Source organism: Cryptomeria japonica, chromosome 2 (assembly GCF_030272615.1).
Source record: "Cryptomeria japonica chromosome 2, Sugi_1.0, whole genome shotgun sequence".
NCBI lineage: Eukaryota > Viridiplantae > Streptophyta > Pinopsida > Cupressales > Cupressaceae > Cryptomeria > Cryptomeria japonica.
In genome coordinates, this window is record NC_081406.1 from 598,552,408 (window position 1) to 598,564,915 (window position 12,508).

At 36.5% G+C, this 12,508-nt stretch overlaps 1 protein-coding gene across 4 annotated transcripts in view; it reads right to left on the reverse strand.

Moving 5' to 3' along the window:
* Positions 1-12,508, reverse strand: part of LOC131062986 (serine/threonine-protein kinase BLUS1) — a 133,000-nt gene that overhangs the window by 72,909 nt on the left and 47,583 nt on the right. For all 4 annotated transcript variants that reach the window (XR_009371592.1, XR_009371591.1, XM_059216767.1 and 1 more), the window contains exons 12-15: positions 12,421-12,489; positions 12,065-12,211; positions 11,779-11,855; positions 10,949-11,212 (exon numbers count right to left, since the gene is read on the reverse strand). Coding sequence is in view for 2 of the 4 variants with exons in the window: in XM_059216767.1 (XP_059072750.1) it covers positions 10,949-11,212; positions 11,779-11,855; positions 12,065-12,211; positions 12,421-12,489 (557 nt within the window). In the remaining 2 variants the exon portion in view is untranslated. The remainder of the gene's footprint in view (positions 1-10,948; positions 11,213-11,778; positions 11,856-12,064; positions 12,212-12,420; positions 12,490-12,508) is intronic.

A 12,508-nucleotide genomic window follows, 5' to 3' on the forward strand; every position in this document is an offset into this window, starting at 1 on the left:
AACTTGAGATAGCAAACGAATAGCTAGAGAGGTAGTTGGAGAAATTAGTCCATCCATAGTCCACCACTAAATTGGGTACTCCTATGCCATATTTGCCCTATCCATCTTGGCCTCCTTAGAATAATGACACTGCGTGGCAAAGTTTGTCCACTTAGTATGAATGATGCAGGCCTCTACAAGATCCTACATCTTTTCGATGGCTCTCATGAACCATACCTTCACCTCAACATCCTATAAAGGTGTAACTCTACCAGGCCTTTGCACATACCACTAGGGGTTCAATACATAGACATGTGCAAGAGTGTTGAATCCCATTTCTAATGAATGATTGGCTAAATGTGCTCAATGTAGAATGCTAATATGTGGTTCTTCTCTCACAGGACAGCCTGGTATAGAATCAATGCATTCATACACCTCTCCATGGCTAGGTGCATTAGCATCCCCACATCCAATCACTTGAAAGGCTGAGTAATAATAAAGACAATATATATTGCATCACCCCAAAAAACATCACTCTTCACTACATACTTCACCCTCTTCCCTTGCTTTGTTTTGGACTCAAGTCATTGATTACATTCTACTATTATAATTATTAGTTGCAATGCCTCTTGCAACTTAAGCATTATCTCCAAGAAAATGAAATACGATTGCATATCTAGTCTTGATAGGTTTCAACAATTCCTTCTTAGAGAAGGTCCTAAAGAGTGCATGTGAAGTGTGGTGACTATAGATAAACATCTACTGATCTCTGGCATCACTGACCACAACTTTAATCGAGTCAATCTTCCACATGCCCTTGCGTGCATTATTCATGACACACACAACAAGGAGTCCACCAAATATGCCTATAAGCTGCCTCAATTAACTTCCTTGCAGATTTGCACACATGGGCTACAACTATCACTACTTGGTACCACATTTTGTGGCCCAGCCTCCTCTATAGCATCTTTGAGGATTTGAAATTGAAAATTGGCATCCTTGTGATGCCCTATACAATCATGTCTTAAGAAAATAAGGGCCCTCTAAACATGTAGCCATGATTTTGATGAGTGAACAATGCTAAAGTTCGTCCACCCATCCATGACTATACTGCATCCATATGTCACCTAGCATATTCCTTCATTTTCTCCATTAACACATTAATCTTGGAATAGTTCTTATATAGGATCGTTGTACTCAATTTTGTCTCCTCTAGTGGCACATATGATGCTCTTTTACTTGCTACCTTTGCCATCGCCTCCTTATAATAAAGAGACCAAGCCACATGGAATCGAATGCCACTAGAAAAAAAAAGAATTTGCCAATGGCATCATCTGCCTCATCCTTCATTTGCGCATTGAATAATTTTGCTAGCAGATTCAGAGTATCACTTGTCATCTTGCATTTCCCCCTAGCCTCTACTACCCTTGAAGTAGAAGAAACTAGCATATGTGCAAGTAGTAGAACATTGTCTCTCACGACCCCTCAAACTTAGAAACAAAGAAGTAGATGTAGATGCACTACCTACACCACCTGGCCCACTTCATAACTTACATATAGTGTTCCACGGAAATGTATTTCCCCACCCTCAAGGCCACGTCTCCAAGACGAGGCAAGTACGTGGCGTCTCTCGGCATCCTGCCACCGCCACCGATGCTTCACCGGAGACTTCTCGACGTCTCTAAGGAATCTTGGAGACATCTCGACGTCTTCAAGACTCCTTAGGAGACTCCCAGGCACCTCTCGAGGGGCAGGGAGACTTGCAGGAGTCTCCCATCTGAAAACATCAAAAAGCAATTGAAATTTATTTTTTTATAATTTTGAGCAATTTTTGGGGGTTGCGGGGTAACCCTAATTTGATGTGGGCCCCACCCCTTCCCCCAATGCAATACAAAACCACTAAAGCTACTGATTTCATTCACATTTCTAATTCTGATTTTTTTACCAGGTAGTTAAAGAGGAGAAAAAACTTAGAAAAGACTAATGCAATTAGCATTCAAGAAATCTTCGTATTTAGATTTAGTATTTCAAATTTTGCTATTTTATAATTTTACTATTTTCCTATACTTTGCTTTGAAATGTAATTCTTATACTGTTTTTTCAAGTACTATAAGTATATTTCTAACTACATCACCGTCCCCTTGCCATCCCCAAACTTAGGCCCTTTGTCCCCGCATACTCACATCCCCAACGGCCGTATAAGACTACTTACATATCTCCGCCCTATAGTTCAGTTTTTCTGCCAAGGTCTTACATACTTCTACACTTTTTACTCAGATATGAAGGAGGTGGGCATTAACTCTAGTAATTCTGCGCCGAAATTCAAGCTTGCAAGAGTGACACTTCCACAACCTAGTGCCCCCAAATGCCCCAGAATTGACTTGCAATTTTGTTGCAAATTGTCTTAGAGGAGATTTAGGATCAAAGGGTGTAATGTCACCAAATCATTATTACTTCTCATGGATAACTTAATTAATTATTTTAATTAATAATATAATAATATTAAGTTAATTATTTATAAAGTTATCAAATAAATTAAAAATTAAAAGATGACTTTAGATTTAATTAATTTAATAAAGTGACTTAATTAAAAATTATATCAAAAAGTCACTTAAGTGAAATAATATTATTTCTAGAAGCTTCTAGAGATGGGCTGGGAAAAGTATAAAAGGGAGATCTAGTTGAGCTTCAAGGTAGCTTTGGATTGGTTTTTGGATATTGAATTGAGTTTTGTAGAACCAAGGGGTGTCTGCAGAAAATTGTCTTTGGTAACGAAAACTCCCATTGATACCATAACTAAGGGAGTGAAAGACCTTATGAGGGGTTGCAGTTGACAGTGGGCGATAACTGAGTCTTCCATATTGTGTTTATTGGGATTACTACATTTTCATGGTGTTTTCAGATTATTATATTGGACATCCCAAATGCATCGATTCTTACTGAAGAGGGCGACTTTATTTGAAGATCGTTGGAAGTGAAATTAGGTGGGAGCTGATCGATTTGCAGGTCTGATCCACATTGGGTTTCACCATTCCCAAACCCACGATTTTGTTCATACTGTTGATTTTAGGCAATCAGATGTTAATCTAGTTATTTAAATTATAATCAGACTGAGAATAAGCAGAAATAACAAATAAAGTACACAACACAAGACACGAGTACCACGGGAAAACCTCCCTTTTGGAGGAAAAACCCAACATCAAAGATTCAGATCAGTTCCTTTATTTATAAGCAGATTACATGAATCAGATTACTTATCTGATTGTAGTGCCAATCTAGGGCAGACTAAACCAAGTATATGCAATTGTGGTATATCTTCAGAGAGCAGAATATCGACACCACTTGGAGAAGGAGATTGCCGAAGTATAGGACATCACCTTGCCCAGCAAGTTGTCCAATGGATTCGCTCAATGATCGGATAGACTTGCAGCAGAATGAAGACTTAGATCTCTTCTTTCCTTGGAGTTCGCTGACTGAATTTTGCATAAGGCTAACAGCACTTGATGAAAAAGATGCGACATATTTGAAGTGTAAAATGAATCTTGTTTATATACAAGATTCATGTTCAAGTTTTCCAAGTCGTCTTTAACCTAATTGCCGCTATTTTAACATATTTTAGTTTTGCCCTTTTGGCGCCCAATTTGGGGCCTACATAACTTGCAAGTTATAACACGTTTCATTTTGGGCCCAGCCCTATTAGACATGAAGACGCTTAACCTTATTACAATATGATAATATTTTAATTGCCATAAGGCAACATTAAAATATGATCCGAACTAGCTATTCATTTATTAGACCTCCCTTGAGGGGTGAAGGCGAACATTAATTTATTAGACCTCCATTAGCAGCAGGGGCGAATTTGGAGAACTCTTCGGTTTGGTGATGGAGATGGCTCAACCACTTGGATATTGATTGCTTCTTCAGCTATCAAGGAAGGCGATTTATTCTCAGGTTCTTTGTCAACATTCTATGTCCTCTTCTCAGATAGTTGTAATAATCCTGACAGTCAGGAGTCTTCAGAATTACTGAGTAATGAGTGGGTTGAGTTTTGTATTAGAATATTTAATTATATTTTAGTCACCTATATTTAGTTCCTTGTTTAATGGTCATTTAGCTTTTTAGTTAATCAGCTTTTAAGCTTTATTTAGCATTTAGCTTTTTCTTTTGAGTTAATTAGCTTTTAAGCTTTATTTAGCGTTTAGCTTTTTAGTAGTTCACTTTAAACGACTTGCTCTTAATTTAGAACGTCGTCTTGTAATCTCTATATATACGCTCGTATATTGTTGAATACATTATCCAATTATTGAATCATTCATTCAATTTATTTTTCATGGTATCAAAGCATGGAAATTAAAAATTTCGAAAAAAAAATTTATTAAAATTTTTCGAAGTTTTTTATTTAAGAGATTTTTTTTTTAAACTGTTTTTAAAAAAAAAAAAAAAACAGATTTTTTTTCTCTTCCTGGGCAGTTTTTTTTGCAGGTTGAAAATCTTCCTAGGGTTTCTGCAATTTTCGACTAGGGTTTTGACCCTTCTGTTCAAATCGAAATTTTATTTTGGTTGCAGTTTCTTGGTGGGTTTTTCGAGAGCTCAACTGGGTCGTCATCAGATTTTTCTGGATGCATCGTTTTCCGTGCCTCGATTTTTGAGCCGCCGGATCTGCATTCTGTTTTCAGATTCTTGGTGGGTTTTTTCGAGAGATTTTTTGGGTTGGTTTCAGATTTTTCTAGGTGCCTCGTTTTCTGCACCTCGAATTTTGTGCCAGCAAATTTGCCTTGGAATTTAAAAACAGTTCACAATTTCTGCTATTTTTGTGGACGTTGGGATTTTTTTGCTGTTTTTTTTTGGGCACCATTTATGCTGTTTTAAGTTTGCAGAAATTTGCACCTTGGAATTCGTGCCAGAATTCTCCTCCAAGGTTTCAATTTTTTTTGTGCAGCTGCTTCTATTCTGATTTTTTAATCAGATTCTTCTGTCTCATGCTTTCACTAGGTTGACCTCGTTCAACCTCCATTTTCGTGATAGCATCTTTGACCAACATCATGTTGGAACACAGTCAGAAGTTCAACAGCTACCACAACACTTGGAAACAGTGCATGTTCACGATATCTGAATATCGTTACCTTGATCAGATTGATTTAGGCCAGACCTCGTCTTACAAGTCCCAAGGTTTTCACGATTTTTTCCTGAAAAATTGTTTGTCGGTTTTCTGATTTTTTCCACAAAAAATCATGGGAGGGTTTTCACGATTTTTTCCTCAAATTGTTCGCAGGGTTTATAATTTTCCCTTAACAATTATCTCATCTGTAATCCGTGATATTTGCGTAAGATTTTAATTATCTGGGTTTTACCTTTTTTTCCACAAAAACGATGATTTGTAGCCTCAGATTTCTTGGTTTTTCGATTTTCTCCTCAAAATCGTAAATTCTCTTTTCGAGGGTTCCTATTTCAGAGTTTGACGGGTTTTTCCTCAAAATCGTGCTTTGTTGCAGTTAGATTAGGTCGCACCTGCCAAGGCGAACATCTACAACCGTGGTATCTTGCAGTCAGTTTTGGAGTTGGTACTCTTCTGCAAAAGGGTTTGCTAATTTTTTCCTCAAAATCATTGTTTCAGGCTTCAGTAATTCGTGTGTGCCAGATCTCTAATTCGCGTGTGAAGGTTACATTAGCTTGGATGGCTTTTGGTATTCTTGGTCATTAACACTTTTCAGATCCAGGAAGGGTCTCCACTCCAGCAGAGTGTTCTTTTCATTTGTGATCAAAAGACCTGCAGTGTCTTTTGTAGGGTAGTTAGTAGATAGAATGACCCTTAAGGGAGGATATTAGAATATTTAATTATATTTTAGTCACCTATATTTAGTTCCTTGTTTAATGGTCATTTAGCTTTTTAGTTAATCAGCTTTTAAGCTTTATTTAGCGTTTAGCTTTTTCTTTTTAGTTAATTAGCTTTTAAGCTTTATTTAGCGTTTAGCTTTTTAGTAGTTCACTTTAAACGACTTGTTCTTAATTTAGAACGTCGTCTTGTAATCTCTATATATACGCTCGTATATTGTTGAATACATCAATTTATTTTTCATTTTGGTCATTAGCATTGTTATTGTAAGGTCCTATTGATCATCATCTTGAATAAGAAAGGAAGGACAAGATTGCATTTTAATTACATGAATTGTCTGAAGTTGCATGCCAACTGTTCAATATAATGACAGCTAGCTGTAGGTGCATGATTGTGTGTCTAATTTGGAGTGGAACACTATAAATTAGTTGTATATGCATCATTGGCAATTACCCTATCAATTAGAAGTTATTTGAAGTTGTTTAATCATGAGAAAAATGTGATTCATAACCTCTACACAAGTCTGAAAATTCTGAGGCAGCAAATCAGCATAACACACAAACATATAAACCGCATAACACGCAGTTGGACAGTCATTGGTAGCAAATATTCCTTGCATCTTCAGTCAATTTACTGCAAGGGATATTACAAAGGGACCCTTAGCAAATTTTGCCAATACTTCAGACGTGCAATTCATAGTTGCACTAGCAATGGAACAAGCGGCATGGGTTTCACAATCATTGCTGCTACATTTTCATGATGGTCAGGTGCATAATCAGATTCAATTTGAGCATCATCTTCAACTTCTTGAGGCTCAAGTGCAACCTCATCCTCACTCATGCCATGAGAACTCACAGTGACGATGCAAAAAATGATATAAAATTTGTAAATTTTTCATTTTAAAATTAAAATTCAGACCATGCATGATGCAAAGGATTAAGACACGGATTCTAATTTTGTTTTTCCTACTTTAGGTCGCATGAAGTGCAGAAGCAAAGGGACACAAATAAAAATCTTTGTTCTTAATTTTTGCCAAACAAGGATTTCACTTTTGTTTTTCTTACTTCAAGTAGCATGAAGCACAGAAGCAAAGGATACACAAAAGTTATAATCCTAGTTTTGACAAAATGAAAAATTTGAACATATAATTATTATAAACTAATAAAAGTAAATTGTAATACTTATAAAAGAAATTAAAATATGACAGCTTCTTTTTGTATAATCATTTTTTTTTTGCAAAAACAAAATTCAAGACTAATCCAATAACTATTATATTTAAATTTAAAATTGAAATTTGCAACTTAGTATATTGTTTTCAATGTTGATGACAATATGCAGCCATTTCTATGGATTTTCAAAGCATAAATGATAACATACAATCATGTCTATAGATTCTATCAACATAGAAAATATACAGCCATGTCTATGGATCCTATCAACATAAATCATGAAACTAATAAAAAGACTTCAAAAAATTGGTCATGGAATACTATCTCTTGCTTGAAAAGTCCTTGCAACTTGGCATCACTCCTCTTCTTATTCCTCAACCCTCTTACACTTACAGCTCACACTCACACTCACACTTGCAACTTCTTGTTGATATATTTTTGTGAGTTGAAATGAACATAAGAGGGTGTTTATAGTATGTAGGGTTTGGGTGGGGGCCCAAAAGCCATCACGGTTTGGCATTAGGCATACTGATCCAACAAAGTTTTGTTTTTTTTAACTTGTTTTTGATTGTCTAGCCACAAGAGATGCCTAGGTGTCCCCGAGACAACTGGGAGACTCCTAGAAGTGATTCAAACGTCTTGGCGTCCTAACAACATCCCTAAGACGACAACGCTAGTGGTGGTGCAATAGGGGGATGTTTCCTTGAAGTCACCATATCCTGGAGACATCCCCATCTCGAAAATGCAAGGTTTTGGGGGGTGAGACCTCCCTGTGGAGCGCTTCTCTCTACACTCCTGATATGACAAATTTGCAAACGAACAAAAATTGGGAGATTGATACAAGGGCCTATAGAGGTTGTAGATGATTCTATAATCTAAAGTGATCCAAACATCTTTGGGTGCAGAAACAACAATAGGAAGCTAATGAAACAGAGCAAAAAACAAACAACATTATGCACAAAGAAAAAATTGTTTGCAATAGTAAAGTACTAATAACTAGAGAGCCACAATGGTTCACCTTGTTGTCATCAAGGTTTTGCCCAAATGTATGTGAAAGTTTTGCCTGAATGCATGTAGCAGTTCATCCCATTTAAACAATATCCTCTTGAGATCCAAGACAAAAAGAAGACAAATAAAGATAGAAATTATACTAAAGTCCACAAAAAACCAACGTATGTCAATGGGACTAGAGGTTATAGCAATTAACAATAGAAATTTCTAGGAAGAGAGAGCCATAGCATCAAAACAATAGAAGTACATATGACAACTAAAACACCATGCTGCTAATAAATAGCAATGAAGAGCAACCAAGAGCCCCAAATGAATGTGTCAATGAAGACAAGAAGGAAATGTCATTGATTGTCCCTATCTACATCTAAAATGGAGTCGTCATCTGAGCCATAGTCAATTACTATGAGAGATAAAGCTCATCAAGGGGTATCCAAGGTCAAAAGGCCCACAAAAATAGTTGTGCCATGACTTCAATTTTGAATGTCCGTAAAATAGCTATATTATATTTTCCTCTAGCTTTAGGAGAGAGTCTCATGCTAGACATATGATGTATACTTTGCATGTTTTTAACCTTTTATAGACTGTACACACCACCATGATTGGATCCATTATAGATGGTCTTTTAGCTCAAGATTTTAAACTTTAAGTTTTATGAGTGGCTTTAAACCAAAGAAACGGGACTCGGACTCGACAAGGCCGAATCGGACTCAGATTCACACTCAGCTGGACTCGGAAAAGTGAAAAACTCAAGAAATTTAGAGATTTTTAAAGATTTAAAACTTGTTTCAAGCACCCTTTATTGAATACACCTTAAAGACACAATAACATCATCAAACTCGGCTCATTTGATTACATACACAAGTATACATCAATCACATAAGCATAAACGCAAATTGTAGCCAAAGGAAATAACAAACATAGATATATAAATATTGTCAAATGTATACAATATTACAAAAATCATGGAATAAAAAATCCATGTCATCATATGATCATCATCAAATGTTTCATACAAATACCAAAGGTAAATACAACTACAAGCCTATGGCTCAGAGGAGCCTGCACGGCTGCACCCTTCAGCCCCGCCCCCCTACGAAGGCGTCTAAGGTAGGTCCTGGATGATTCGACAGCCATAGCCGCTCCCCGTGACACCACGCCATGCTCACCAACATCAGGAACATCCATGTCACTATCTGCCTCTGAATCTCCTGTTTGTGCTCGTGCTCTCCGCTCCTCCTCTGCCATGGCTACAGTCTCAACCTCTATATCTACCTGGTCGATCCAATCAGTGTCAGACTCGGAGGTTAAATTTTCCCTACTTCTATCGACGCATTTCCCCCCATATTTTTCGATGGGGGTTTGGGGGTAGCGCCCCCAAGGTGGGGTCAAGGGGCATCGCCCCTTGCGCCAAAAAAACTTATTATTTAATAAAGGCGTCGGGTGTTATTTTTCTATTGGCTGACATGTTATAACCCTAATTTTTCTCATTCTCAGGGGGAGGTTGTAGTGAAGAAAGACGAGACCATTCATTTTTAAAAAAACTTTTTAAAATGTTTTTGTTTTGTCATTTTACTTAACCCGGCTAGTAGCCAAGTTTCAGGCACTGGACTTGCCGAGTTTGGCGAGTTTATGCCAAACTCGCCAGCTCGGCGAGTCTGGCGAGTTTGCTCACCAAACTCGGCCGAGCCTGAGTCCAAGCTCCAGAGACTCAGCGAGCATGTCTCGGGCTCAGACTCGCCGAGTTTGGCGAGTTTGTGGCGATTTTCTAATCTCTGCTTTAAACCCATATCAAACTATAGGTCCATCTCTTAATTCTAACTTGTCAAATGTAGCTTTAACAAGGACATGTTTACATTTCATTTTCAATGCATTAGTGTCTTTGGATGCATTTCCAAAGATAAATTGCAACAATTTACAAAAGTTCAACTTTTTGATGTTATCCTATGAGTTAGAGTTTAGCAAACTCAGCTTAGGGCATACTGGTAGAGCATGCAAACTATCTTGCTTCAAATCATGATATAGAAAAAAAAAATCCCATATTCCATGCTCTAGTCTAAGTTTATTTTTGGCAGTCCTCATCCCTAGACCACTTTTAGGCTATCCCCAAAAACTGGTATATTGGTCACTTGTCATCCCCAAAAACTAGCATCTTTGACTGCTATCCTTGAAGCATGCTCCCCATCCCCTTCCTAGAAACATCCTATAATATAAGAAAAATGATTATGTGTCTGCAAGCATGTATATGTAAAATTTTACATGTTTAGTTGTACATGACATTAGGAATCAAATTTAGACATAAACACAATGCATCAAATTCGAGATTCAAGCTCAATGGTCATTGATTCAAGTATAGAAGCAATTAAAATTTCATTGTTTTCGTTGAAAATTTGAACTATATAATGACAAAATGTCCAACAAGAGGCATAGCAGTATTATTATAGATATGCAAATATACAATTAAACATCCTATAGTTGAGCTTTATCTGGGCTATCACCATCAATATTGGCCTCTACCTGTCAACCAATTTCTATCTCAAAATGTGACTCGTCCAAGGATACACCAACCAATATGGTTGCAAATGGTGCTATGAATTAGTTATATGGAAGATCTAGAGTTTGATAAGGAGTGTGGAGGGCCCACTAATAAGGACTAAGGAGAGTGGTGGTACCTCACAACACAACACAATCCATACATTACAATTCCTCTTACATTCAATGTTCCCAAATGCTGTTTAATAAAAAGGATATTGTGAGGCTAGGCTGGCATAAACAAATAATTCAGTAATAAAGAGATGACAAATACTGTTTACATTCTGATAAATACCAGGAATTCATTCAACAGGTTAGTAGAAAGTCTGTATTTGAAGTTTAGATTCACTCTCCAACACTTAAATACCAAGAAAATGTTACTATTTTAGTGAAAAGCTACCCAAAAACAAAAATTATTGAATCTTGCCTGTTAACATCTCCAACTCGTAATTTGTAAGATGCATGCACATGCTCTGGTACAAGCGGCCCACTCAATACTTTGCGGCCTTGTGTTGAGGCAGAGTTTCCATCCTCAAGCAGCTTCAACTTCCTATCATCATTCTTAAACTTCTCAATGTTACCTTTCTGGATTTGTATGTCCTGTGTTCTACCAGATTCAGACTTGGTATATTGGCATTCTTTCCATGTTGGGCTGTCACACTGATCGTCATCAAAGATATCAAATTGCCCTCTGCAATATTTACGTTGAGAAAAATATGTAATTTCAGTTGTACTTTGTAAACTAGTCATGACTCTATTGAATGTCAGAACCATTAAGATCTCTAATTTTAAATCCAAATTCACTTATAACCTTTGATCCAAAATAATGGCTAAAAATGTCGCCCTTAAATAATAACCATTAAGATCGAAAAAGTAGCCCTTAAATAATGGCTAAAAATCTAATTAAAAATGAATATAAATCATCATTACTCTATTGAAGCTCAGAAACATTAAGATCTCTAAATTTAAATCCAATTTCACTTATAACCTTTGATCCAAAATGTAGCCTTCAAATAATGGCTACAAATCCAATTAAAAATGAATATAAATCAAATTATAAAGTAGTTATAACATCAACAAACAAACCGTATGTGGATATTATTTGTCCAGAGTAAATTCAAAAAACCCACTATTGACAAAGATTACTAACTCATTTGGTTTCCACAAAACTTGCTAAAAAAATGGAACCATTGTGCTCTTATTATCCTCAAAATGAAATAAAAAGACAAAATGATAGCTCAAAAACAAATTCCATACTTGAGACCATTTAGACACCGAAGTGGCAAATTAGATGTCAAAGACCCTGGCTGAAAGCGCATCACATGGTCTCCATCCTGTAAACTCATTGGTGTTATAAAAAAGTTTTGTGGCCTCCAGATTCTCATTTTCTATCAATTTCAATAAACAAAACGATAATCTTTACACATTCATAACCTAATTATCAAGTGTCTAGGGGAAGAAACACCCTTCCTTAAAAGTATTGCTTGTAGCCTTCTATTTCAAAGCTATTACCGTTTTTGTTTTGGTAAACAAGGCCCCTTACCTTTTCAGAAGTCTCATCTTTTTGTGTAACAGGTGGCACAGGAGATTGAATATATGATGGTTTATCAATTCGGTCCTTATTTGCCTTTGTTGGCATTTGAAGCTCCGCTTCATATTTTATGGCAGAAAGTTCCTCATCATCTTTAATCTATGTAAAAGGCAACAGAGTTACACCAAGATATGGGCATAAATAAGAAAGGCACAAAATGTATCTTATCAATATATAGATGAAGTAATGCACTTTTGCTTTCATTGTATATATATACAACGAAAACAAATATATATACAATGAAAGCAAACATGCATTACTTCACTGGACTCCCCACTTAATTGTCAGGAGTATTAAATATTCCATACCAGAGCAGCTTGAGCTTTTAAGTCCTCTAGATCGAAGTTCCAGGCACTAATTCCTCGCTTGTACTCATTCTAAATTCATAAAATGAGA